The sequence below is a fragment of the Canis lupus genome, chromosome 9, assembly GCF_011100685.1.
Source record: "Canis lupus familiaris isolate Mischka breed German Shepherd chromosome 9, alternate assembly UU_Cfam_GSD_1.0, whole genome shotgun sequence".
In the NCBI taxonomy this organism is placed as follows: Eukaryota; Metazoa; Chordata; class Mammalia; order Carnivora; family Canidae; genus Canis; species Canis lupus.
The window spans coordinates 19,380,717-19,407,708 of NC_049230.1; the positions used below are offsets into that span (position 1 = coordinate 19,380,717).

At 47.1% G+C, this 26,992-nt stretch overlaps 2 protein-coding genes across 3 annotated transcripts in view; one reads left to right on the forward strand and one right to left on the reverse strand.

Annotated features, from left to right (window-relative positions):
* Positions 1-13,350, reverse strand: part of CFAP97D1 (CFAP97 domain containing 1) — a 17,096-nt gene extending 3,746 nt beyond the window's left edge. The window contains exons 1-7 of one of the 2 annotated variants that reach the window (XM_038547191.1): positions 12,864-13,015; positions 12,393-12,630; positions 11,793-11,863; positions 11,406-11,524; positions 9,861-9,984; positions 8,874-8,930; positions 8,246-8,374 (exon numbers count right to left, since the gene is read on the reverse strand). In XM_038547191.1, coding sequence (XP_038403119.1) covers positions 8,874-8,930; positions 9,861-9,984; positions 11,406-11,524; positions 11,793-11,863; positions 12,393-12,516 — 495 coding nt within the window. In that variant the 5' untranslated portion in view covers positions 12,517-12,630; positions 12,864-13,015 and the 3' untranslated portion in view covers positions 8,246-8,374. Of the gene's footprint in view, positions 1-8,245; positions 8,375-8,873; positions 8,931-9,860; positions 9,985-11,405; positions 11,525-11,792; positions 11,864-12,392; positions 12,631-12,863 lie in introns of both variants that reach the window. The other variant, XM_038547192.1, reaches the window with a different exon arrangement.
* On the forward strand, positions 12,619-26,192 carry DUSP3 (dual specificity phosphatase 3). The gene is made up of 5 exons (XM_038547190.1): positions 12,619-12,781; positions 12,988-13,039; positions 14,107-14,266; positions 16,819-17,045; positions 22,563-26,192. Exons 2-5 carry the CDS (start codon positions 12,988-12,990, stop codon positions 22,766-22,768), a joined length of 645 nt encoding a protein of 214 aa, XP_038403118.1. The 5' UTR covers positions 12,619-12,781; the 3' UTR covers positions 22,769-26,192.
* The last annotated feature ends 800 nt before the right edge of the window (positions 26,193-26,992 follow it).

Below are 26,992 nucleotides of genomic sequence, written 5' to 3' on the forward strand. Positions count from 1 at the left end.
CAAAATAAGACATTGCATCCCCCAAAGTATCACAGGCAAGTCAACCCAGATCCTTTGCACCGAAGTTAAGTAACCACCGTCTTTTGAGGGTAGGGCTGGTAAATTTATACAGGTCTGCTTTGCAGAGATTATAAACGGAGTGATGCTTCATTTATTTAGCTTTGTTGGAAATAGAGTTGTCTTACCCACTGAGATTTTCCATGCAACTGAAGCTCCCCTGTCATCAAGCACTAAAATGTTGATTTTAACCTTTTCAATAGCGTTTGCTTGGCAGTAGAAAACTTGGTTCTCTGCCTTCTTAATTAGCAAGCACATGCGAACTTTTTCTGAAGACCGAGGCACACTTCACAATCATCATGAGTTATTGTGCTATCGTATGATACAGTGGTGTTTTCAAGGACTCTGGAGGAGTATAAAGCTGCTCGTCCCCTTTCTAAATACCCTCAGACTCATATCCTTGAGCCCTGGCTTTGCTTTGTTGCATTCCATCACTTGTCCCTCTTGTCCCCCTGACAAATGCCCTGTTTCTCACCACAGCTAAAGTTTACAATAAAATGCAGTACGGCTCAAGAATGCAAAGGGCTGCTTACACATTCCAAGCCCTTTCCCTCATGTTAAGAAAAGGGAGCCCTGTTAAGGGTAAAGCACCAGGGAGATTTGCTGCCTATTTAGAAGTTTCCATTTTGCCTGCTCACATAGATACCTTTGCAACTTCCTAACTCACTAACCTGGTAGGTCCACCTGCCAGGATCACATTCTTTAGATCTTTCTAGCAAAAGGATGAGGATTTGTTTGCACTGATCAAGCACAAATTCTTAATAAGTGAAATGAGTCTTGAGTTCTCCACATAGCGGCGGGGCAGGGAGGGCAACTGCCCCCTATAAGTGTGAATGACACGTACAAAATTGTGTGTGTTATATGGGAGAGCCAGGCTCTAAAATCAGCTCTAGAGCAGCCCTGGTGGCCCAGCGGTTTAGTGCCGCTTTCAGCCCAGGGTGTGATCCTGGAGTCCCGGGATTGAGTCCCGCGTCGGGCTCCCTGCATGGAGCCTGCTTCTCCCTCTGCCTGTGTTTCTACCTCTCTCTGTGTGTCTCTCATGGATAAATAAATAATCTTTAAAAAAAATCAGCTCTAGGGCAGAAAACATAAGTCAAAATGACTCTTGAGAGACACTAAACAACTCTTAGCATGTCCCATCTGGGTGGTTTTTCCTCCAGTATATGAATAGAGTGGTTGAACACCAGATGGCTTTTTTTTTCTTTTTATCATTTTACTCAACAGGCATTTTTGGCTTCGTAATATTTTTATGTAATTATCAGATAAAATGGTAATAATTCTCTTCATGTATATTATGAAGCAAGGCATGGAAATGGGATGCCTGCCCCATTTCCTGTCCAAGTAACTTCCCTGCCCCTGAGATAAGTAAGCTGTTATCTGCTGTTTGTCTGCTACTAAGTCTGTGAGAGTAGAATGGTTAAGGCCCCAGAGACAGAGATCATTTGTAAAGTGTTTTTACCGTTTGTAAAAAGCAGAAAAGTCTTGTTTTAAAAAAATGCACTTGTTTACAAATAGATATTGGTAGGATGTATATAAATGCCATGCCAAGTCCCATTCCAGCTAGAACTACATGTGTTCTGAGCCCCTGGGAAAAATCTTTGCAAAAGACCTTCACTCTGGGCCTCCACACTGAGAAATCTCTTTATTACGTACCCCTCAAGATACAGCTTCCCCCTGCCCCACCATGGGCCTTCAAATTCAGGTGAGCTCTGTGTCTACGAAAAGAATGTGAGCTCTAGAGGACTTTTCTAGATCGGGGATGTTAAACGGGTGGGGCATATGTGCTGCCACCGCCCATCCTTGTATCCATGGCAGACAGTACTAATTGAACATGGCACTCCTGCTGAATCTAGGCATGGCTTTTGGATTTTTCAGGACAAAGTATCCAGTATAAATTAAGCAGAATTAGCAAGTGAGTTCATGCTGTTTGCCATCTTTGATCTAGCAATTTGTAACCTCCTCTGCCATCCATTCCACTGTCTATAAGAGAGGGGCTTAAGAAAGTTACAACCAACCATTCATCCTTCAGGCAGTGCTCAGCTATGATAAACATAAGCCAATTGTGCTTTTACATCATATGTCTGAATACATACATAAAGACATGTAGCCTATCAAAATTTTATATCCATTTATCCAGTGTCACATCATTCATGCCACCAATCACAGGAATTATGCATACCAACATGCTAGCCCTTGCTAATTTATTTAATGTCAACAGACCAGCACAAGCACAAAGCCCAATAAGTCATATAGTCCAGAACCAATAAGTAGCATTTAACAGGGGTGGGGCAGGGTTGATGCAGGTCAGTTTTTTACTCTATTTTTTTTCCTGCCCTTTGAATATAGTCTCAAATTATTGCTTCCTTTAAAAGGTGGCTTGTGGGGTGCCTGGATGGCTCAGTCAGTTAAGCATCTGCCTTCAGCTCAGGTCATGATCTTGAGGTGCTGGGGTCAAACCCTGTATGGGCTCTCTGCTCAGTGGGGAGTCTGCTTCTCCCTCTCCCTGCTTGTGCCCTTTCTCTTACTCTCTCAAATAAATAAAATCTTTTAAAAACAAACAAAAAGGCAGGCTTGTGGTTTTAGAATCACATTTTCCTTCTCTTCTTCTCTAACTACAACTAAAAACTTTGGAAGTTTAAAAACAACAATAAAAGGACTCGGAAAGCTAGAAAGATGATGGTGGGGGTGGTGCACCTGGATGGCTCAGTTGAATAAGTGTCTGCTTTCATTTTATTTTTTTTTTAAGATTTTTATTTATTTATGATAGTCACAGAGAGAGAGAAAGAGGCAGAGACACAGGCAGAGGGAGAAGCAGGCTCCATGCACCGGGAGCCCAACGTGGGATTCGATCCCGGGTCTCCAGGATCGCGCCCTGGGCCAAAGGCAGGCGCCAAACCGCTGCGCCACCCAGGGATCCCAGTGTCTGCCTTCAGCTCAGGTTATAGTTTCGGGGTCATGGGAATGAGCCCCAAGTCAGGCTGTGAGCTTGGTAGGGGTCTGCTTCTCCCTCTCCCTGTGATCCTCGTACTTTTGCTCTCTCTCTTGCTTTCTCTCCCTCAAGTAAATAAAATATTTTTTAAAACCCTAGAAAGATGATAGTGGACTTGCTAGGGACCTCAGGGCTTGAGGAACAACAGTGTGGTGAGTTTCTTGGGTTTTCTTTTCATCTTCCATATACCCTGGACTAAGCTCTGAAGGGGCCTGCAACCACCAACAGGCATAGAGGAGGAAGGGGGGGGGAGAAAAAAAAGAAAGGAAAGCTTGCTTTCTCAGCTAAAGGACAGGGAGCCCAGTAGAGACCTACATGGAGCCCCTACCTTAGTTTCACACCAGGATGCCAGCAAGTGGCCCAATTCATTCCCAGCAGCAGCAAAGCCCCATGTCTCCCTACTCCACACAGTGGCAGCAATGTCTGCCTGCACCTCTGCAGAAGGTCGCCCAGCAACACCATGCAATCCAGGGAGGCACCTTCTGACACCACAGAAGATGCCAGGAGGGACTGAGCAGGAATCCTAGCAGCACCCAAAGAACAACAAAGACCAGAACAGTATTGCAAGGGCTCAGAAAACAGCACTGCCATCTCTTCCTCAGCATCATGGCCACCCTCAGACATCTGGTGAAGCCTAAGATGGTTAAAAAGAGGACCAAGAAGTTCATCCAGCACCCATCAGATCAGCATGTTAAAATTAAGCAGAAATCCAGAGGCACTAAGAGGAGGGTGCACAGAAAATTCAAGGACCAGATCCTGATGCCTAGTATTGGTTATGGGAGCAAGCAAACAAAGCATATGCTGTCCAGTGGCTTCTGAAGTTCCTAGTCCACAATGTCAAGGAGCCTGAAGTGCTGTTGATGTGCAACAAATCTCACTGGGCAGACAGTGCTAACAATGTCTTCGCCAAGAACCTCAAAGCCATTGTGGAAATAGTAGCCCAGTTGGCCATCAGAATCACCAATCCCAATGCCAGGCTGCACAGTGAAGAAAATGAATAGACAGCTTATATGCATGTTGTATTTGTGTTAATAAAATCATAAAACGAAAAAAAAAAAAACAAAATAAAGACCAAACAAACAAACAAAAAGCTGAATTTCCACTGGAATGAAAACTCATAAAAGAACCAAGAATAATACACTAAACCTAAACAGGATTCCTAATCCGCTAAAATAGAAGATGTAAATAGAACTAAAAGATCCCTAACATAATACCCAAATGTCCAGGATGCAATGGAAAACCACTCATCAGGGCAGCCTGGGTGGCTCAGTGGTTTAGTGCCGCCTTCAACCCAGGGCATGATTCTGGAGACCCAGGATCGAGTCCCATGTCAGGATCCCTGAATGGAGCCTGCATTTCCCTCTGCCTGTGTCTCTAACTCTCTCTCTCTCTCTCATGAATAAAGAAATAAAATCTTAAAAAAAAGAAAATTGCTAAAACTGAAGAAAAAAAAAAAAAAGAAAACCACTCATCATACCCAAAACCAGGAAGACAACAATGTAAAGAAAAGACAATCAATTGATACCAATATTGATATGATTCAGATGTTAGAATTTATCTCACAAGGATTTTAAAACAGTTGTGATAAAAATGCTTCAACAAGCTATTGCAAATTCTCTTGAATGGGAAAACTTAGCAAAGAAATAGAAGTTATGAGAAAGAACCAAATGGAAATTGTAGAAATAAAAAATCATTGTGAAAGTTAAAACTTGGATGACCTCAGTAGTAGAGTGGAAATGACAGAAGATCAAATCAGGTTACTTAAGGACAGATCAATAAAATTTACTCAATCTGAACAACAGATTGGAAGAAAAAAGAAAAGGATCAGGTACCTGTGGGACAATAACAAAAGAGCCAATGTTTGGATCATTGGAATCCTAGAAGGAGAGAAAATGTGGAACTGAAAAGTATTCAAGGAATAATGGCTGAAGAATCCCCAAATTTGGTGAAAGATAGAAACCTACAGATTCAAGAAGCCAATAAACTTCAAGTAGGTTAAGACCAAATAAATCCACAAGATACATCATAATTAATCTTCTAAAAACTTTATAAAGACTAAGAAAAAATCTGAAAAACAGGGAAAACAACCAGGAAGAAACACCAATTCAAGTTCTATTTTAGTATTGCCTATAAAGGAAACTATGGAGGCAGAAAGAAGTCACGCAACATTTATAGAGTGCTGAAAGCAAAGAACCATCACTCTTGAATTCTATATGTGATGAAATTATCCTTAAGGAAGGAAAGAAAAATGAAGACATTCTCAGTTGAAGGGAAGCTAACAGTAGCACATGCAGACCCTGGGCAGTAGGAGTGCTGGATTGAAAATATGTAGTCAGGGCTAGGGTGCCTGAATGGCTCAGTTAAGTGTTTGACTTCAGCTTCGGTTATGAGCTCAGGTCCTGAGATTGAGCCCTGAGTCAGGTTCCCTGATCAGCGGGGAGTCTGCTTCTTTCTTTCCTTCTGTCCTTTCCCCTGCTAGTTCTCTCTCTCTTTCTAAAACAAATAAATAAAATATTTTAAAAAGATAAAAAATTAAAAAGAAGAGAATACATAGTCAGGGGGAAGGAGAAAGTGAGATAGTGAAGTAAAGGATGACCTCCAGGTTTCTAATCTGGGTATCTAGATTCTAGATTGAAGTGATTCCTCAAAATGAGATAAACTGGAACCAGTTAATAATGAATTTATAATTGGACATATTGATTCACTCTTTAAGCTTCTTATTTTGAGGTAATTGTAGATTTACATGGGTATAAGAAATAACATAGAGATCCTATGTGCCCTTTACCCAGTTTCCTCAGGGGAAGCAGATGGTAAAATTATGGCACAAGGTCATAACCAGGATATTGATGTCGATATAGACAAAACACAGAACAGTTTCATCGTTGATAAAGTGGATGCCACCAAAATTAAAATACTTTGCTTTATGAAATACCCTGTTAAGAGGATGAAAAGACGGACGCCTGGGTGGCTCAGTGGTTGAGCGTCTGCCTTCGGCCCAGGGTGTAATCCTGGGGTCCTGGGGTCCTGGGAGTAGTCTCGCATTGGGCTCCCTGCATGGAGCCTGCTCCTCTCTCTGCCTGTGTCTCTGCCTCTCTCTCTGTGTCTCTCATGAATAAATAAATAAAATCTGTAAAAAAAGAGGACTAGGGGATCCCTGGGTGGCTCAGTGGTTTAGCACCTGCCTTTGGCCCAGGGCATGATCCTGGAGTCCCCGGATCTAGTCCCGTGTCAGGCTCCTGGCATGGAGCCTGCTTCTCCCTCCTCCTGTGTCTCTGCCTCTCTCTCTCTCTGTCTATCATAAATAAATATTTTTTTTAAAAGAGGACTAAAAGATTACAAACTGAAAGAAAATATTTTGCAGATCACATTTCCAACAAAGGATTTGGTCTAGAATATAATAAAGAACTCTCAAAATTCAATATTAAAAAATGAACAGTTCAGTCAGGAAACAGGCAAAAGATATTCAGACATTTCATGCAAGATGATATCCACATGACAAATAAGCCTATGAAAGATGTTCAACTTCATTAATCACTAGAGAAATGCAAATTAAGAGCACATGAGATGTCTCTATGCACATATCAGAATGGCTAAAATCAGAAATATCAAATGCTGGTGAGGATGTCAAGAAACTGGATCACTCATCCATTGCTGGTAGAAATGTAAATGGGACAGCCACTCTGGAAATAGGTTTGTAGTTCCTTTTAAAATGGGCTTACCGGGCAGCCCAGCAGCCCGGGTGGCTCAGCGGTTTAGCACTGCCTTCAGCCCAGGCCGTGATCCTGGAGATCCGGGATGGAGTCCCACATCGGGCTCCCTGCGAGGAGATTGCTTCTCCCTCTGCCTGTGTCTCTTGCCTGTCTGTCTGAATCTCTCTCTCTCATAAATAAATAAAAAATATTTAAAAATAAAATAAAATAAAATGGGCTTACCATACAACCCAGCAATTGTACTCTCAAGCATTTATCCCAGAGAAATTAAACTTACTGTCATGCAGAAACTTGTGACAAATACTCATAGCTGCTTTATTCACAATAGTCAAAAACAAAAAACAAACCTAGAAACTACCCAAATGTCTTTCAACAGGCAAATGGTTAAACAAACTGGTATATTTATACTATGGAATAGTACTTTAGCAGTAAAAAGGAATGAACTTTTGATGCATACAACTTGGATGAACTTCAAGGCTATATGGAACAACAACAAAAAGCCAGTCTCAAAAGAATGGATGTATACCACATGATCCCATTTATGTAACTCATGAAATAACATAATTACAGAGATGGAAAACAGATTAGTGATTACTGGAAGAGGGGGGCTGTGGCTAAAAGGGGTAGAGGTGGTACCATGGAGTCTTTTGATGATGGTACAAACTATGAATCTTGAATGTGGCTATAGTTACCCAAAACTACACATGTGATAACGTTACATAGAGCTACACACACACACACACACACACACACGTTTAACTGGTGAAGTTTGTATACACCCTATGGATTCTACCAATGTCAGCTTCCTGGTTTGATATCATATTATAGTTAAACAAGATGCTAACTTTGGGGGAAGCTGGGTGAAGGGTGCAGGAGCTCCCTCCCCAGCCCTGGTACATTTATTTTCGCAAATGTACCTGTGAATTTGCAACTTCCTGTGAATCTAATCATTTTTAAATAAAAAGTTTATTTACTTGTAATGAGAACACTTAAGATCTGCTCTCTTGCAATATAAAAAGTTTAAAAAGTTAGGCTCAAACCCAGCACGACCAGTCAGAGCAGTCATGCAGCGTTGTCTTGCCATATGTTTTGAGATATGTATGACACTTTTACTGTTGCTGCTCCCTATAGATGAACAGAATACACAGAAACTTCAATGAGGCATTCTTTTCCAGTGTTGTATATTCACAGAGAGACTAATGGCATTTGTTCTCTGTGCTATCTGAACCTTACTCTTATCAAGTGCTTCTGCTCTCCATTTTGACAGTGCGCGGCACTTGGCAGCTGGGTCATCTTACACCAACCTTCCTCCCCTCTAGGATGGTGGCGATGGTGTATGTTTTAAAAAGTTGTTTCTTTTTCTGTCTCATAGAAACTTCTTTTCAGAGCCCCAGATAATAATGCTTGCATCTTTCTTTCTGCCTGCCCTACTCTGTCTCCATTTGGGGATGGGACTTAAAAGCCTTTGGGTACTTTAAATGTAACTTACTCATTTTATGTTCCAAGCTTTATTGTAGCATCCTAAGATGGAGCATTCAGCCACTTAGGAGTGTCTTGAAATTCTAAGTAGCTAAGAAATCCTAGGGCTTTCTCTCGTATCTTTTCCATGGTGAGTAACCTTGTATTCAGGGGGAAAAGAGGAAGAGAAATAGAGAAATATCAATTATACGGAGCTATTCTTTGGAAAGCCTGAGTGTCCATTTATCCTTCTCCTCAGGAACAGCACACACACACACACACACACACACAAATTTAGTCATTACTAATAATGTTAAGTAATGCAAAATGCCAACACAACAGTACTTGAATAGTGACAAAGACCTGTAATGGAACTTTGGCACAACATTAAAACCATGAGACCTCCTGTTTATATCTTCCTGGAACAAATCACTTCCCCTTAGACTCACGTAAAGACTCAAAGCTGATGACAAAAGCCAGTCACTTCCTACTCGTATGGAGAGAGGAAATAGAGAGCTCTAAGTTCCCTTATATTACAGAAGGGCTAAATCCATCCCTTTAACTGGGTCCCTTGTGCTCCATCTGTACAGTTCTTAGGGCTTTGGTATCAACCATGATCACTGTATTCCCCAATAAGAAGCAGCCATGGTAAGACATACCTAATCATCTCGGGAGAGAAGATACCTTGTCGTATTTCTGATATAGCGTCTTGAATTCTTAAAGGGAGAAAATCAGATTTATGTCAATGCCAGGGGGCTGGTGCTAAAGTTGAAGTTCTAGCTCCTAAGGCTGGCTTAGAAAAGGCTTACAGACTAAAGGCAGGGAGTGGTTAGTTTGTTGTTGTTGTTTTTTTTTAAAAAACCAACAAAAAAAAAAAATCACAGGGGGCACCTGGGGAACTCAATGGTTGGGCATCTGCCTTTGGCTCAGGTTGTGATCCCAGGGTCCTGGGATCGAGTCTCACATCAGGCTCCCCGCACAAGCCTGCTTCTCCCTCTGGCTTTCTCTGTGTCTCTCATGAATAAAAAAAAAAAAAAAAAAAAAAAAAAAAATAGGGCAGCCCTGGTGGCTCAGCGGTTTAGCACCGCCTTCAGCTCAGGGTGTGATCCTGGAGACCTGGGATCGAGTCCCAAGTTGGGCTCCTACATGGAGCCTGCTTCTCCCTCTGCCTGTGTTTCTGCCTCTCTCTCTCTCTGTGTGTCTCTCATGAATAAATAAATAAAATCTTTAAAAAAATAAAAAATAAAATAAAATAAATGCAGAAGGCGTTTTTCCTTTTTCCTTCTTGAAAGGTCATTCCTAAATGAAGGGAATCAACTACACACTGAATCATGTACCCTTTCCTCCTTTTTGCTTATACGTTGTCTTTTTTTTTTAATGAATTAAAGCTTGAGGGAGAATGCTACCAGATATTTTCTGAAACTGACGCATGGTGGCTTTGCTCCCAAGGAGCAAATGGGTTAGCTCCTGGATGGTTCGCTCCTGTCATTAGCTTTGTTTGCTCTGGGTGCTTTCTCTTTTACCAATTACTGCATTTTTCATGATCTCTCCCTCAGCCGCATAGGGAGGCTCTTCTGCAACTGACTCTACTCTGAACACAGACGAACTGTGTGTGCGCAAGGAAGAGACACAGAGCAGCCACATGCCTGCCAGTCCATCTCGGATGACCTGCGGTCATAGTGGGGTTTGCGATCACTAAGCCTCTTCAGAATGCCCTGGTTTTCCACGGTGATTCTCACTAGTTCTCGGTTCCTTGTTTCTCTGTTTAAACTGAAAAACACAAAATCCTGAGATGGTCAAAGAGTAAAATTCCCTTCTTGAATGAACTAGTAATGTCATAAACCCGCGCTGCCTAAGTGCAGAGAACAGACTTTCTCACTGAGCCGTGAGACCCCATACATCTGTTGAACTAGACTACACTCTGGGGAGCGTGCACAACATTGGCAGGTTTATATCAGCAGTTTTCAACCCTGATGTCCACTAGAAGTTTCTACTTTACTGGTCTGGGTGCAGCTTGGGCATTGGCATTTTGTAAAAGCACCCTAGGAATTATTATGTGAAACCAGGACGGAGAATGTCTGGTTTATATGATGAGGAAGGTCTTGCCTATGGACACATCACAAAAGGCTGGTGACAATTTTGCTTCACTTTATCTCACCTGTCAATTGTTTCAGATATATAAGGATATAGGAAAGGTATCTTGACACTCCCTCCTACACACACACACACACACACACACACACATCCACCAGATTCTTTCCTGCATACACTTCTTTTGTAGCCCTGGCTATTCTCCATTATTATTTACATAAACATCTCCCCTAATAGGTCTTGAATTTTTTGATGTTAGGAAAAAATATATATATCTCTTTTCATCTTTGTATTCATAGGACTTAGTAGATAGTAGTTCCTCAGGAAATATTTGAGGAACTGACTCAAGAATGCTGTGTCAGGGGCACCTGGGTGGCTCACTTGGTTAAGCATCTGCTTTCAGCTCAGGTCATAATCCCAGGGTCCTGGGATTAAATCCTGCAATGGGCTCTCTGCGCAGTGGGGAGCCTGCTTCTCCCTCTTCCTCTGCTCCTCCTCCACCCCACTTGTGCTCTGTCTCTCTCTCAAATAAATAAATAAAATCTTTTTTTTTAAAGAAATCCAAAGAGGATTTTCACTTTTCAAAAATTTTTTAAATTTTTATTTATTTATGATAGTCACAGAGAGAAAGAGAGAGAGGCAGAGATATAGGCAGAGGGAGAAGCAGGCTCCATGCACCGGGAGCCCGATGTGGGATTCGATCCCGGGTCTCCAGGATCGCGCTCTGGGCCAAAGGCAGGCGCCAAAGTGCTGCGCCACCCAGGGATCCCATAAATAAAATCTTTAAAAGAAAAAAAGAATGCTGTGTCAGTCCCAGCTACGGTCACCATTCTACAAGAGCATGCAGTATTTTCTTGTGACCAACTCTGAATAGGACTTCAAAAAAGTCTCTTAGATGCAATAAAAGTTAGCCCTTTATCACCAGAGAAAGATCTCCGTTTTGGATAGTTTTCATTCTCCTTAACCCGGTCTCTTTGGCTACCCATCGAGATACCGTCTCTCAAGTACACCTCCTGCTCAGGAGAACCTTGCACTAAAACCCAACAAGGGAAAAGTCAATTTTGACTTTCCAAAAATGAAAAGATGAGAAAGAATGCTACCTCTTGGAAAAATATTCGTTCCAGCAATCCACCTTGGCAGGGCCACGATGGGCATTGGCGATTTTCTGACACAGTTGCTTGTTTTCGTATTCGATTTTGTCGATCCGCTTTTGTTCACCCTGGTAAGAAACCATACTCCACCATGGTGACATTGTCCAACACCCAAATGCTCAGCATCACCCTTCTCCAGGATGGTGGGAAAGGGGGAAATTGTGGGCCACAGTGGAGACTGGGAGCAGAGTGTAGGAACGGGTGTGGTGTGCAAGGGGTAGAGCATCTTAATAAGTCTCTGGAATGGTGGGTGTTTATAAGGCTCTGGGAACCTGACTTCCTCAGGACATAGAGAGAAATCAATAAAGTACATCCGCAGATGGCAACAACAAGTACCTGTAGTTTGCTCAGTTTTAAAATGTGATGTGTGTGCGCCGCTGGAGGTTTGGTATCAACAGCTGGTTTCACTAGAGAAGGATAAGAGAGATCTATGTTACCATACAGAAGTCCTCTTAGCCACCTCAAAAAGCCTGCTCACGTCCTAGACAACCTCCCCGACTCATTAATGTGATGATTTTGAATTGACCTTTCCCCAGTTCAGGAATTTTAGGTTAGCTACATTTCCCTAACTGGCATCTTCAAAGAGTTTTTAGCACAAATAACAGAAAGTGAGGGCCAGAATGGGTAAAACAGACACATGAAAGAGTCTTTCCCATCCTTTCCCAATGCAACTAGCCTGTTGGGAGTTGGAGTTCCACTCCCTCTCTAGCTGACTTTGGTTTTAAAGAGTTTGAGTGAGCATTTCCATCCATTGAACTCCTGGTGGAAGGTAAATTTTGTCACTGACTCGAATGGTCTTCTTGACCTGACCCAACCAACCCAGCAGATAAGACCAACCATCACAAAGTCATACTATGCTGGTTTAATGTCAATATCTGTAAGGTGGACCCTTCCAGAACCCCTAATCGTGGTGTCTCGCCCCAACTGCCCACATACCTATTTGTATTCTATTCTTGTGAAATATGTAGTGGCCAAAGTCCAGTTTCTTCCTGAAGATTGTGCTCTGTCTGTGATTCGAGACGATTACAGGGTAGGCTAGATAATCCAGGGAATTGTTCATCTTCTCTTCCTAGTCTCATTTAAGAAATGAGGCACCCAGGCTCCTCTGTGAGGTACTTAGCGGTCCCCATGACAGGTTGTCATAGTTACCCTGTTATGACATCAGGGACAGGTCCTGGGGAAGGAAGAGGAGAAGCAGAGCATGCCTGACGATCCCCGGGCTTCTGTTTGAAAGCTAACACAGGTCCAAGTCAAGATGAAGGGCAAGACTCAGAATCTCTCCCACCTGCCTGACACGTGGATGCCACCAACACCAGTGGGAAAAGGTGTGATGTGCTGGGAGGGGTGGGAAGGCACCAGGTAGGGGTTAGGGGGTGGGGATGGAGAAGTCTAGCCTTGGTTACATACCTTCAACTACAAGCTAAGTAGTCTCCACTACAGTGGATCTTGTGGAGGTGTGAGATCACAAGCTTTTGGGGGGAGGTGAAAGATGACCTTAACGATAATCTCATCCAATTTCTTCATTTTGCAGATGAGGAAACTGAGGTCCAAAGTAACAGCCTGCTCTGCTGCTCAAGAAGCAAGTTAGTAGCAGGGCTGGGCTCAGGATGCGGGGAGGGGTTGGTTCCTGAATTCCTAGGACATTTGTTTTTTTCGAGGGGTGGGGTAAACAGCCATGGGCAGTAGGGGAGGACAGAGACTGTCTTCTGCCTTTAGTGCGATTTCAGCAAATGAGGAGTTGCCAACACTGATGTGGCTCATGGTGGGCTGGCAGTTAGTTGCTCCTGGAAGGGCTGCAAAGGAACCTGATTCCGCTCCACCCTAGTACAGGCGTAGTAGCACCTAGTGGGTGCTCATCACATTGGCTGATGTAGAGGGAGGGCACCAACTGAGTCCTCACTGTACAGTGCTGGGCGCTCTCCTTGAGTGTCACATTAAATCTTTCAAACAACCCTAGGAGTTAGGTACTAGTGTTCTCATTCCCCGCACCCCCCCCCCCCCAGCCACCTCAGAGAGGTTAAGTAATTCTCCAGGGTCAATGCCACGCTGGCTGCACAGAGCCCAAGCTTTGAAGCACGATGCTGGCTCTCAATAAATACTGGAAGAAATGTACCTCAGAGTTGGGCTTCTCAAACTTTAACCTTTGTAAGGATCGCGGGGGGCGGGGGGTGCTGTAAAATGCACATTCTCGTTGGGCAGGGCTGGGGCGGAGGTTTCGCATTTCTGACAAGCACCCCGGTGATGTCAGTGCCGCTGCTCCGCAGCAGGCAAGAGTCAGGGCTCCTAGGCGGAATCCGGGTGTCCCGGTAATCCTGGAAGAACTAGGCGACACCTGTGTGCGCCCCGGTCACTGGGAACGTTGATCGCGCCCTGCGTTTAGTCCAATGTTACTGCACTTCCCCGTTTGTAATGATGCAGAAAAGGCCCCAGCTTGGGGGGTTCCGGGGACCCCCCGAAACTCGCGGGACGCGGACAGGCCCAGGGCCCCCGAGCGCCCGCGGCGGCGGCGCGCCTTCCCGCCGGGAGCAGAGCGCGCGGGCGGTCCGCGCTCCGCCTTTTCCCGCGCCCGGCGGGCCCGCCTCCGGGGCGGGACGGGGCGGTCCCCGCTCGGAGCCCCCGCCCAGCTGACCCGGCGGCTCTCCCCTCGCAGGCTGCTGCCCCGGCGTGCAGGGCCCGGCCGCCGCCATGTCGGGCCCGTTCGAGCTCTCGGTGCAGGACCTCAACGACCTGCTGTCGGACGGCAGCGGCTGCTACAGCCTGCCGAGCCAGCCTTGCAACGAGGTCACCCCCAGGATCTACGTGGGCAACGCGTGAGTCGCCGCTGGGGCGCCCCGCCCACCCGAAAGCCGGGGTCGGGGCGTTGCGGGCGCTGGGGGGGGGGGGTGCGGGGCGTGGCCGCCCTCCGGGAGCCCCGCGGGGCCGGGCAGGGGCTGGAGTCGCCGCCCGCCCCCGCGCAGTGGGGCGGAGGGGCTAGACCCCGCCCCGGCCCCGCGCGTCCTCCCCCCGCGGGGGGCCCGGGTCCCCGGGCGTCCGGCCCGAAGCCGCCAGCCGCTAGGGGCTTGGCCTTGGGCGGGGTCGGGCTACCGGGATCACTTAACAGGTGGCCCTCTGTCACCCGGCCGGTCTCCAGCCCGCGCGTCATGTGACATCTGCCTGGTTCTGCAGTGAGGTCACCGCGGAATGTCTGCCTTCGCTGCCATGGCAACTGGCTGACGTCACAGATCGGGCGTGGAACTTTCCCGGCTGGGCAGGCCAGATCAAGGAATCGAAATACTCCCAATGAGGGATCCGGAGAGCTGGGCTGGGGTTTCCTTGCTCCCTCCCCTGCCTTCCAGATAGGGTTTGGTTTACCAAGCGCCCTAAGTTCCATGGGCCAGGGTCTGCGTTAGAAACCCAGAACTAACTCCCTTCTCCCCTTTGACCCAGGAGGAAATGGTGGCCCAGGGTGGTTGAGGGACTGTGAGGACAGAGACAATGCCTTGTTCATGTCTGTATCCCCTGTCCTGTACTAGGACCTGCTGCTTACCCTGCTAAGGGCTGCCACAAAAATGAGGGTCATCGCGGGGCAAGAAGGGGTCCCTAAGGCAGGTCCTGCCTTCGTGGGGACTGTCTCATCCATTCCATCCATTCATTCACCATATTGAGCACCTACTGTGTGTCCGGCATTTACAGTGCACATTCATAGTGATAGTAGTGGTAACGGTAAATTTGTTGAACGCTGAATTAGAGAAGGGAGGTGAATGAAAATTCACCTTCAGAGTTATTTGTTTTTTTAATCAACCACTGTTTAACAACCACGTGCAGTGTCATGAGCAGGAACAGCTGAAACAGTCCCAGGGCCTTAGCCGAAGTGCTCCGTAATTGCAAAGTTCAGAGGATAGTGCTCTGTCCAGCCACCCCAGCAGCAAGTGGCCTTGGTGCCTCGGAGAACCTGCTGTCTGGGGCAGTTTGGCACATTCAGCTGCCCCTCCTTCCCGAGTGGAAACCGAGGCGGTGGATGTCTGGTGGTAGCCAGGGTGGAAAGTGCCGGTGGCCACTGTAGAGAAACACATCCCCAGCCCAATTAGTGAATCTGGCTTTGACTTGACCAGGGGTGTGGGGGGGGTACTCCTGCACATAGGGAGCCCCTGAACCAAATCAGGGCTCACAGGGCCTGGAGAGGAGTCTGTATGAGCCTCATTTTCTAGATCTCAGGATCTGCAGTTGATGTGGACATGCCAGGCAGAGTGAGGGGAAGACAGAGCAGGGCTGGTGTCAGGTCTTCTCCTTGCTCTGCCCCTAAGCATCCCATGTGAGCCCCAGCACTGTCCTTCCACTGTCCTGGAAGCTTAAGCCCAGGCCTGGCTTCCTTGCAGGCTGCTGTGACAGGCAAACAAGATCATGTCGGAGAAGGCACTTTGTAAAGTATAAACTGTTGTCTGAATTGGGATGTTGTTGGGAGATGAAATAAAGGAGCCCTTTGACTATTCAGATCAAATGTTTTATAACCCCCAGAGTTCTGTTGGTGCCACTTGGTCCCCAAGTGCTTACTCACCCAGGGGAGCTTCAGAAATGTGGCTAGTGGTCTGTGGTGGAAAGGGCCCCTCTGGGGGACTGGAGGGGCCGCCACACTTTATAGTCCAAGGAAGGAGGCTGCCTAAGATGTGTTGATTTCATTCTTTCTCACTGATTCACCCCATAGTCATTCAGCACCTATAGCCGGGTGCAATAGCAAGTGCTGGGCAGACAGACCTGGTTACTCCCTCAAAAGTTCACAGCCTACCCATCAGAACAAATAATCACAATCAGGCATTAGAAGAGCACTGACTACGGTGTCAAGCTCTGTCTATAGGCTAGATCATTTAATCCTTCTGCCCAGGGGGTAGGTATTGTTGTCAACCTCATTTGACAGATAGGGAAACTGAGTCACCAAAAGGTTAAGTGGCTTGCTTAAGGTTACCTGGCTGGCAAGTCTCAGGGTTCGACTCAGACCCAGGCAGTCTGACTCTAGAGCCCGTTTTGAGCCAGTAGGCTGTACCACCACCACAGTATAGGGAACATGATGCCAGATGGAATGGAGGGGGCGATCAGGGCATATTGATGGAAAATGAGAGGGTGTGTGACCATGGAGAAGCTCGAGAAGGGCATTCCAGGGAGAGGGAACAGCATGGGGCTGAAACCACCCCAGCTATTTGGGGAAGCTGCTGGTAATTAGATATGGCTGGAGTAAGGGAGGTGGGTCACAAGATGAGGGGAAGTTGGCAGGGGCCAAGCGTGGAGGCTTCCTCGCTTTGCCAGGAGACTTAGAATCTTCTCCATCTTCCTCCTTCTGGGGCTGCCAGGTGGTCAGGTAATCATCCCCCTGCTCCTGTCTCCTGTCCAGGTCTGTAGCTCAAGACATCCCCAAGCTGCAGAAACTAGGCATCACCCATGTTCTGAATGCTGCTGAGGGCAGGTCCTTCATGCACGTCAACACCAATGCCAACTTCTACAAGGACTCCGGCATTACCTACCTGGGCATCAAGGCCAATGACACGCAGGAGTTCAACCTCAGCGCCTACTTTGAAAGGGCTGCAGACTTCATCGACCAGGCCCTGGCTCAAAAGAATGGTAAGGCACATGTGGCCCAGGAAACAGTGCAAGGCAGTTCTGACTGGATTTTTTTCTAGAAAACAGGCCCACAACTGGCTTCCTCTTGGAAAACCTATCAAGTGGCCACATGTTACACAAGATTTATAAATGTTTCTCACCATGGCAGCCCCGGGGTCCTTGGGTTTGAGTGGACTTTGCCTGAGAGTTCCTTTCTAGCCACTCCCCGCCATGCCCTCAGTTCAAATAGCTTTAGTAATAATGATTTTATCTTCCATGATAAGAAGTCCTGAGGTGAGGGAGCTCTGGGGCTGGTTGATTCAGCAGCTTGGTGGCGACATCAGGAAGAGGTGCTTCCCTTTTCTCTTGCACGCCACCCTCAGGGTTCTCCCCTCATGGTCCCAAGATGGCGGTGGTAGACCTAGTCACCACATCCTAGCAGAACAAAGCATAGCAAAAGACCAGGCAGCCATCTCTTCCTTGTGTTTCTTCCCTTTTTTTAATGAGCAAGTAAAAGGGTGCCTGAGTGGCTCAGTCGGTTGAGGGTCTGCCATCAGCTCAGGTCATGATCTCAGGTTCCTGAGATTGAGCCCTATATGGAGCTCTCTGCTCAGTGGGGAGTCTGCATCTCCCTCTTCTCTGTTCCTCTGCCTGGCTCGTGCTCGGTTTCTCTCTCTCTCAAATAAATAAATAAAAATAAAGAGCAAGTAGAAGGGTGCTCAGAAACCCTTCATTGGGGTTCCCCTCACATCTCAGTGGCTGAATTGGCTTACATGAACGCCTGGCCAGGGAAACAGGGCAGCCATGACTGGCTTAGGCGGGTGCTTAGCAAGCTGTGGCCCACAGACCACATCTTCCAGCCACTTTCTAAATGCTTCCTGCAGCACCCAAATCTAAGACTGAGCAGAACTGCTGAGTTGCTGGCAGGCAGGGAGGCAGGACCTCCCTGGGGGAAACCCTAGAAGGCAGAGGGCAAACGTCAGTTGAGCAGGCTGGGCCACTTGCCCTTTCCCTTTTAGCTTGTTTCTCTCAGCGCCTGCCTTTACCTTCAAGCTGCCTCCCCTGGCCTCTTCCTCCCTCACCACGGCCTTCTCAGGGGAAGTGAGCCCCATGAAGGTATGATCAGCCTTGATACCCTGATTCTAGCCTGTCTCTGCTTCTTGTGCCCAACAGCCTCCCCCTGGAATGATTTCCAGTGAACAGTGTGTACTAGATGCTGGTTATCGCCTATCTGGGGCTCAGGAGGGAAGTTTTATTGCCCGGGGAATCTGCAACTTTACTGTAAGGCCCTTTGTGGTCCTTCATGATCTTGTGTGTGTCACCCCCTGCCATTCCGGCTATATTGGGTTCCTGTGTTGATGGGAACGAGGGGCCCAGTTAAGGGGATGGATTTTGCTCTTCTTGTATGTGGGTTGGTCATCCGCTTAAGGAACTTAGAGCTTCCTGACTTTGTTTCCTCTCTCCATACAACTGGGAACATACCTTGGCTTTTTGTGACCTCTCGCCTCAGCAGGAGGCAGCATGGGCTGAGTTTTCAGTCTGGAAAGTTCTCTCTGCTTCTCCCTATCTTGTCCCCTGGCAAATTCCACCTTGTGCTTTAACCCTGGGCATAGTGTTCTCTCTTCCATGAAGCCTGCCCTCAGTTGGGTCCACTGTGTCCCCTTCTGTCTCCCCAGCACCTGATGCAGCATTGGGCACATAGCAGACATGGCTGCAAATAATTACTGAGTGAGTGACAAAAATGAATTCCATGGGCTCTAATGCCAAGTGTACATGCTTCTAGGATTGACTGGCCAAGCGAGTCAACAGAAACACACTGGCCTCCTGCAGTGTGCAGGGCTCAGGAGAGCCAGATGCCCATCACTTTGGAGAAGGGGAAACAGCCAGGAGTGCTCAGAGGAGAAAGCAGTCACTTCTAGCCAGGAAGGTCAAGGGACACTTTTATGGAGGACATGGCATCTGAGTGGGCCCTGGAAGGATGGGAGTCAAACCTTCCTCTTCCCCATTGTCTCTGTGAGCCCTGGACTGCTAAATATGTTCCAGGTGGTGAGGCAGGGAAAGCCCCACTTTGCATACTTTCAGTATACTGGCTAGAGAGGGAATGGGCAGGAAAGTGGAGGGCTCCCCCTTCCTGCTTGGAAGGCACGGGGAAAGAGAGTCATGTTTTGGGGGCAGGGTGATGGGAACACAAGAGACTTTGGGCTAGCAGATTTCCTCCAGGATAATGGCAGTATTTAGGCATTGGTGGATAATCATCCACTTGGCTAGTGAGCAAATATTTATTGAGCACCAAGTGCATACTAGAGGTTGTAGGGTATCCTAAAATCAATACCACACTGTCCTTGCCCATTATATAAGCCAAGCATTAGCCTAAGGGCTTTATGTGACGTTTCCTTCAATCCCCTAACAACACTGTGCAATGGATACTATTAACACAGATGATGAATCGAGGCATAGGTGGATTAGGTGGGTCTTAGGGTTCATAACCAGTAAATTGGCCAGGAAGGAAAAGAGAACCAATAGAATAAACAGATATTTTAAGGAATTGTCTTATACAATTGTAGGATCTGGCAAATCTGAAATCTGTGGGGTAGAGTGGTAGGCTGGAAACTCGGGCAGGGCTTCTTGATTACAGCCTTGAGGCAGAATTTCTCTTTCTCCAGTGAACCTCACATTTTGCTCTTAAGATCTTTGACTGATTGGATGAGGCCTAAACACATTATCAAGGGTGATCTCCTTTACTAAAAGTCAACTGATAGTCTGTGTTAATTACATTCACAAAATACCTTATAGACTAGTGTTTGACCAAGCAGCTGAGCATCATAGACAAGCCAGGCTGACAAATGGAACCATCAGAACCAGTAAGTTAGAATTTAAACCCACATTCATAGGACTTCAAAGATTTTTTTTTTTTTTTTTTTTTTTTTAAGATTTATTTTCTGGGGCACCTGCATGGCTTAGTCAGTTGAGCATTCCACTCTTGGTTTTGGCTCAGGTCATAATCTTAGGTTTGGGAAATCGAACCCTGCCTCAGTCTCTGCACTCAGCAGGGAGTCTGCTTTCCCTCTCCCTCTGCCTCTGCTACCACTTCCCCCCACCCCACCTCCTAACCACCACCCTTCTCTGGCTTCTGCAAAATATATATATATATATATATATATATATATATATTTATTTATTTGAGAGAGAGAGAGTGTGTGCACATGTGCACATGAGTGAGGTGGGGGGAGGGGGAAAGGGGAGGCTTGGTACAGGGCTCCATCTCAGGACTCTCAGACCATGACATGAACCAAAATTAAGAGTCAGAGGCTTAACCGACTGAGCCACCCAGATGCCCCAAAGATTTTGGTTCTAAATCCCTATGCTGAAAAAGGAAATATTTGAACTGGGGTTTTAAGGGATGACAGGAATTTGCCAGGTGGCCGAGAGAGACTTTGTTCCCTATAGAGGAAATGACTTGTGGAAAGGCACCAGGGGTAGGGAAAAGCATGGGAACGTATCAAGGCCGTGGGTACTTGGCCTTGTAAGCCACTCCTTGGAGACAAGGAAGCCCTGCAAATGGTGATAGGTTTTATTTGAATATAGAAAGCCCCTTCCTGCTGCTAGGTAGAGGGTGAATTGGTGATGATGAGGGTAGATCAAGAGCTCAGTTTGGAGGTGTGAAGAGGGTGGAGGTGAGGGTGATGAGGACCTGAACTAACACTCTGTGGCCTGAGTGGGTGGTGGCAGAGAGAAGCCGAGGCTTGGGGCTCTTGGGGACCCCTGGTGGAAATGAAATGTGCTGGGACTTGTTGATGCTCTCTTTCACCAAATGCTGGGGATGCAGCAGGGAGCCAAACAGACAATTCTGCCTTGTGGAGCTTTTCCATCTCAGGGGAAGCTGACAGCAAACAAGTGAAGATTTCTGGCCTGGGGCCAGGCGGGGGGGGGGGGGGGGGCGGGTGGGCGAAAGCAGGGAGTCAGGGATGAGAGAGGAGAAGGGCTGGGAGTGGGTTTGAGGCTTTAGAGAGGCTGAGTGGGAGAGCAAACACCTGGGGAGAGAGGTTTGCAAGCTGAGAAGCCAGCTGGCTGGTGAAGGGATGGAGGGAGAGAGGAGACAATGTAGGGGCGGGGAGGGGGGGGTGCAGATTTTATAGGGCCTCGCGGGCCATTTGGGGAGCCGTGAGCAGGTGTTTATATTTACATGTTTTGATATTTTTATCCTCCTGTTTGTATTTGACATGCACGTTCCTTTTACTTTTTAAACCACTTTGTTGAGTTATAATTGACATTCAACACATTTAAACATCACACATTTAAAGCCTGCAGTTTGACATTTTGACTTCTGTGTATACCTGTGAAACCAGGACCACAAACGAGAGTGTGAGCACACCCGTCTCGCCCCAGGCGCCTCTGTGGCCTCTCCCTTCCGCTCCTTCTGCCTCCCATTTCTAAGCAACTGCCGCTCTGTTTTCTGTCACCAGACACAAGTGTACATTTTGTGGACTTTTGTGTAAATGGAATTACACAGTGGGTGTGCTTTCTTGGCCTGGCCTCTGCCGGTGTCATTGCTGTGAGTTCCATCTCGGTCACTACACGTGTCCATAGCTCATTCCTGTTTAATGCTGACGAACCTTCCAGTGTATGGATGTGTCCCAGTTTGTGTGTTCACCTATTGGTGAACTTTTGGATTATTTCTATGTTTTCTTTTTTTGTTTTTTGTTTTTTTACTTTATTTAGTTATTTGATAGAGGCAGTGGGGAGCATGAGCCAGGGGAGGAGCAGAGGGAGAAGCAGACTCCCCACTGAACAGGGAGCCCGACGCCAGGCTTGATCCCAGGACCCCAGGATCATGACCTGAGCTGAAGACAGATGCTTAATGGACCGAGCCACTGTATGTTTTGCTTTTGATTGAAATATAAAATTCACGTGGAGAAATGCTGGTATCACAAGTGTGCAGATCAGTGTGTTGCCCTCAGATCAAGAAATAGATCTCCCCCCCAGGACTCTAGAAACCCCTAGTGTGTTCCCTCCCTATCTCACTGTTACTACCACCCAGACTTCTGTTAGCGCAGAGCAGTTCTGCTTGCCCTCCTATTCCATGAACTCACAAATGTCCTATGTGTGTGTCTCATCCGTGTTCTAAGTGTAAGTCGTACACTGTTTATCGGTCCTGCCGTTGAAGGGCCTCTGGGAGCTGCCAGCTGGGGCCACTAGGAACAGTGCTGCCCTATGAATATTCTGGTGCGTGTCTTTGGTGGACATGCATGCACCTCCCTGCTGGGCCCTGGGGGTTGCATGTGTCAACCTGAGTACGTACTGCCCTGTGGTTCGCCAGAGCCATGTGCTCACGTACACTGCCCCCTGCACAGCCACAGATAGAAGTCCTGCTGCTCCACATCCTCGCTGATGCTTTGTGTTTTCCGTCTTCTCCATCCGGGCGGGTACACAATGGCCTCTTGTACTTTTCATTTGCGCTTCCCCCGGAAGAGTTCTGACTCGAGTCGGGCTGTGTTGGGATGGCCCCAGCTCACGCTCCCTCGTCCCTGTCTCTTTCAGGCCGGGTCCTTGTCCACTGCCGGGAAGGTTACAGCCGCTCCCCAACCCTAGTTATCGCGTACCTCATGATGCGGCAGAAGATGGATGTCAAGTCTGCCCTGAGCATCGTGAGGCAGAACCGTGAGATCGGCCCCAACGATGGTTTCCTGGCCCAGCTATGCCAGCTCAATGACAAACTAGTCAAGGAGGGGAAATTGAAACTCTAGGGCACTCCCGCTGCCTCTTCTCTAGCGGCAGACAGGGGAGGCCCTGGTCGAGGTGTCCCAAGCCGCCATGTTTAGGAAACACAGTGTACCCTGCTCCCAGCATCACCAGGCACTTGCCCACAAGTCTGTCCCAACACAGCCCTGGGCCACCTCCCCCCTGGGGAGCGTATAAAGAAGCTTGCTAAGGAAGGCATTTTGCTCTCCGGTGTGTCCCGGGCTTACAGTTTCTGATGTCTTCTCCCTGAGGTGGGGCACGGAGGGGGAAGGCCTGTGACATACATGCTCCTCCTGGATGACCCAAGGCAGGAGGTCTGTGGAAGGATAAGGCTCGAGATGCCCAGTGGGGCCCCTCCTGATGTCCGTGGCCCCCCTGCCTCCCTCTCTGGCTCCCTACGCCCCACCCTGGGGTCCCCTCCTGAGTGGGGACCTCAGCACCTCGAGCCCTGTAAGGGAACTATGCAAACGCAGGCCCCTCTCTCCCCTCCGTGCCTGTCTCCCCCGGCTCCTCCCAGCTGCCCACACTTTGCTCATAGGCAGAGGCGCATTGTGAGGTCTGAAGCTGGTCCCCCGGCCAGCAGTTGTTAGTGGGTGGAAACTCCCATGAAGAGACTGCATCTTAAGTATTTCAGTGGGATTAAAGAGACCCAAACAAAGAGGCCGTCAGGTGGGCAGACATTCCCCTGGAGGACTCCTGTAAGTCCATAGGTTTGTTAAAATGTGAACCTATGGAAGGCTTGCGTTCAGAATTCGCTGCTTTGGAATATTTCCCCTGGACTGCTCTCAGAAGAGCGATGCCTCAGGCGTGGTTTTATTTTATTTTATTTTTTTAGAAAACAGGGTGTTGAAGTTCCAGCCTATTTAAAAACCCCACCATTTGAAGAATTGCAAAGGTTTTGTCCTGAATTATAGCGTTGGTGAGCTCAAGCCACTCGTGCTAACTGCTTTTTGTCTCCGTTGCTATTTCAAGGACAGAAGGAGGGAGTTAGCCAATTCCAATGTGGGTGTGTGGGTGTGTAGGGGGGTGTGTGTCTCAGAAGCACAGCCAGAGGATGGAGGAGCAGGCTCTCACCCCGCCCACTTAGAGGTAGTGCTTTTGGCTCTGCCGTGCCAGGAAAGATCTGGGAGCCCTGGGAGCAAAAATGACTCAGCCAGGCAGAAATGAAACACAGTGGAGCATCCGAATGGAGACTTGGCTGGTGGCAGAGCAAAGAAACCAGAACAACCCTTTTTAGGACTTTTAAAGGATGATGTCAGAATGCACTAGCACTCACGCTCACACGTGCACGCACATTTGTCAGAAAGTAGGAGTTTTGATTGAAACCCAGTCATATTAGGACTTTAGATGATTGTCACCATGGAAAGTGATGCATTCCTATCATCTTCAGGTTCCCTGACGGAGAGGTAGTCCTCAGCCATACCCCCAGCTCTTAGCACGCAGAGGTCTAAAAAAGTTTCCAGAATAAAACACTTCTTTTGAGCACCAGATATTTGCAGGGTGGTATTCTGGTGGGTGTATCAAGCTCCCATAAACCCGAATTCGTGGTAGGATCACTTGCAAGGATTTGCAAAAGGGATTTTACCAGAAGCGAAAAGCCAAGGACTTCTGTTAGGTATATAAAATTCACTTTTAAATTTAAATTCAGGCAGTATTAACCTGTTGAGGTGGGGATTGTGCCTTTTTCAGAGTTGACCAGGGGCTTCTGGCTAGACAGGGAGAAGCAGGGTGCCGCAGGGCCTCCCTCCGAGGTGTAATAGCCTCTCTTGCCGCAGGGTCAGCAGTGCACAGCCTGGACATTCCCCTGCCTCTGTGACCACAGCCACCCCGAACAAACTAGGATCTGTCGTCTCTTCCAGATACCGGACTGCCCACATACACCCCCCTCAATGAAATGGCCATCCTCTGACCTGTGTACCTCACTTCACAGTTCCCAGAGAACTGTCCCATTCACACTCACTTGATCCTTTCAGTAACCCTATCAAGTTGGTAGAGCTTATTCATGTATTGTTACCTTTTAAGAAAAAGAAACTAGGGTTCCAACTGGTTGAAAACATGGTGCCTGGGCTGTCCCAGCTCCAAGTTTGCTGCTCCCTGAAGTTGAATTCCTTGTCCCATACTACTCTCCTCAAGAAAGGAGGCCCCTGGGAGTGTCCAGGTGCACTGCACATGCCCTTGACCCAGCCCGTGTGCACAAAAGCCAGATAACTTTGTGGATGGAGTACAACCAGCCAGGCTGTGGTGAGTAGGAAGGTGACATGTGGCTCTTCCTCCAGGAAACATCCCTAAGTTGGAGCTTTCTGTTCTACTGCTGGAAGAGCCCTAGGGCTAGGGCTCCCCTTCCCACACTTAAGCAGTGGTCACCCCCCAGGGTAGCTGCCACAGCTACTTAGACTAGTTAACCAGGACCTCTTGAAGTCCTTTTTGTGGGGGCAAGAGGGAGGAAAGGCGCTTGGGAGAATTACTGCCTTTACTTTGGGACTACTTTTATGCTGATAACTTGGGATTTCTTGGTAGTCTTTGGTCCCAGAAACCCTATATTTACTTCATGAGATTTAGCTCCTAATTTTTGAGTAAAATAAAATTCTATTGTAAGAGCCAGCACATGCCCAGCTGCGAGTGGAAGCTGTCTCTGGACAGCTTTCTACACCCTGGGAGGTGATGGAATAGGAACTCAGGGTGCCCTTACCCTCTCCCCTGACCTGATCCCTTTCTTTGACTAGCAGACCCCCACTTAGGTGAAATTAGAGCACCAAATGGTTTTCTTCTCAAATCTAAAGCAGTACACTTTCCACAGGCTGGTCTGTTTCCCTGCCACTCTGAGTGATCTGGAGAGCAGAGATCACCATGTGTCAAACAAGGGGACTCCTCTAGAAGACCTCTAAGGTCCCTTTGGCTCTGTAGGGTTCTCTGGAGAATCCCCACCTGGAATTTACCACCACCTGGAAATCATAGGGTATGTAATATGATGACCAGCAGGTGGCACTGTGTTCCACCCGTGGTGATGGTTTGAAAGGGAATGTTGGTGCCTTCTGTGTCACAAGTTAATGTTAAGATGCTAATGTTTTAATCAAAATAAGCACTGATCTTAAAATAGGAAGATAGGAGCTTTCCTCTCGGGAGATTTTGTCATAAGACCGGTGTCAGGACCCGCTGAAGAGCCAACAGTACTGGTCTCGCCAAGTCAAGATTTTATCCTGCTTGGAAATAGAGCCCCTCTCCATTTGAGAGAGCAGAGTGGTTGAAAGCTTAACTTATCTCCTGTCAGCTTTCAGGGCAATTTGATTGTGAAAGCATTGAGTTTTCTGGATAGAAAAGCGGAAGGTATTAAATTGGTTTTAAAGGAAAGTAAGTTTAATGTCTGTTGTATCACAAATCAGTGTTAAAACACTAACTGTAACCAAAATAAATGTCTTACATTACATAGAAGCGGCCTTTTTTATCCTTCTTGTCACAGCTGATTTTCCTTTATGCTCTTATGTTTGCTTTTTTCTAACTTTTAAAAATAGCGTCAACTAAAAATTAGCCCTCCCGAACACGTTCTCAGTTCCATGATGATTATATTTACACGGTAGATGTTGATTAAACATCTTGCCAGTACCAGAAATTTCCCATGACAAGAATAATCTTTTTATTTATTTAATTTCTAAAAAAAAATTGCAGCTTTTTTGAGGGATAATTGACTGGAATATTCTTGAATAGAGAGCCCCATCCTGTTGAGGGAAGTAGATTTATGTTCCTAAGAAAGGAGATACTAGGGATGACAGTCTCATGGTGGCCTCACATGAAGATGATTAGGTTGCATTTTGAGTTTGAATGATCCTGCAAACGGGCAGCCCCCAAACCTAGCCCTGCCCTCAGATGTCTTAAACTCCATTATTATTAGCATTTATCTCCCTTATAATAAGCACTGTTTTTTTTTTTTTTTTTTCTCTGAATAAAAAGACTCAGAGTTCGGTCCCTTTTCTCCCTGACAGAAAAAAAACAAAAAAACAAAAAAACCTCTTTCTTGGGCACCTGGGTGGCTCAGTCCATTAAATGTCTGCCTTAAGCATCTGCCTTCAGTTCAGGTTATGACCTCCAGGCCCTGGGATCAAGTCCCACATTGGGATCCCAGAGGGAGAGGGAGAAGCAGACTCTCCTGAGCAGGGAGCCCGACATGGGGCTCAATCCCTGGACCCTGAGATCATGACCAGAAACAAAGGCAAATGCTGAGCCATCTGAGCCAC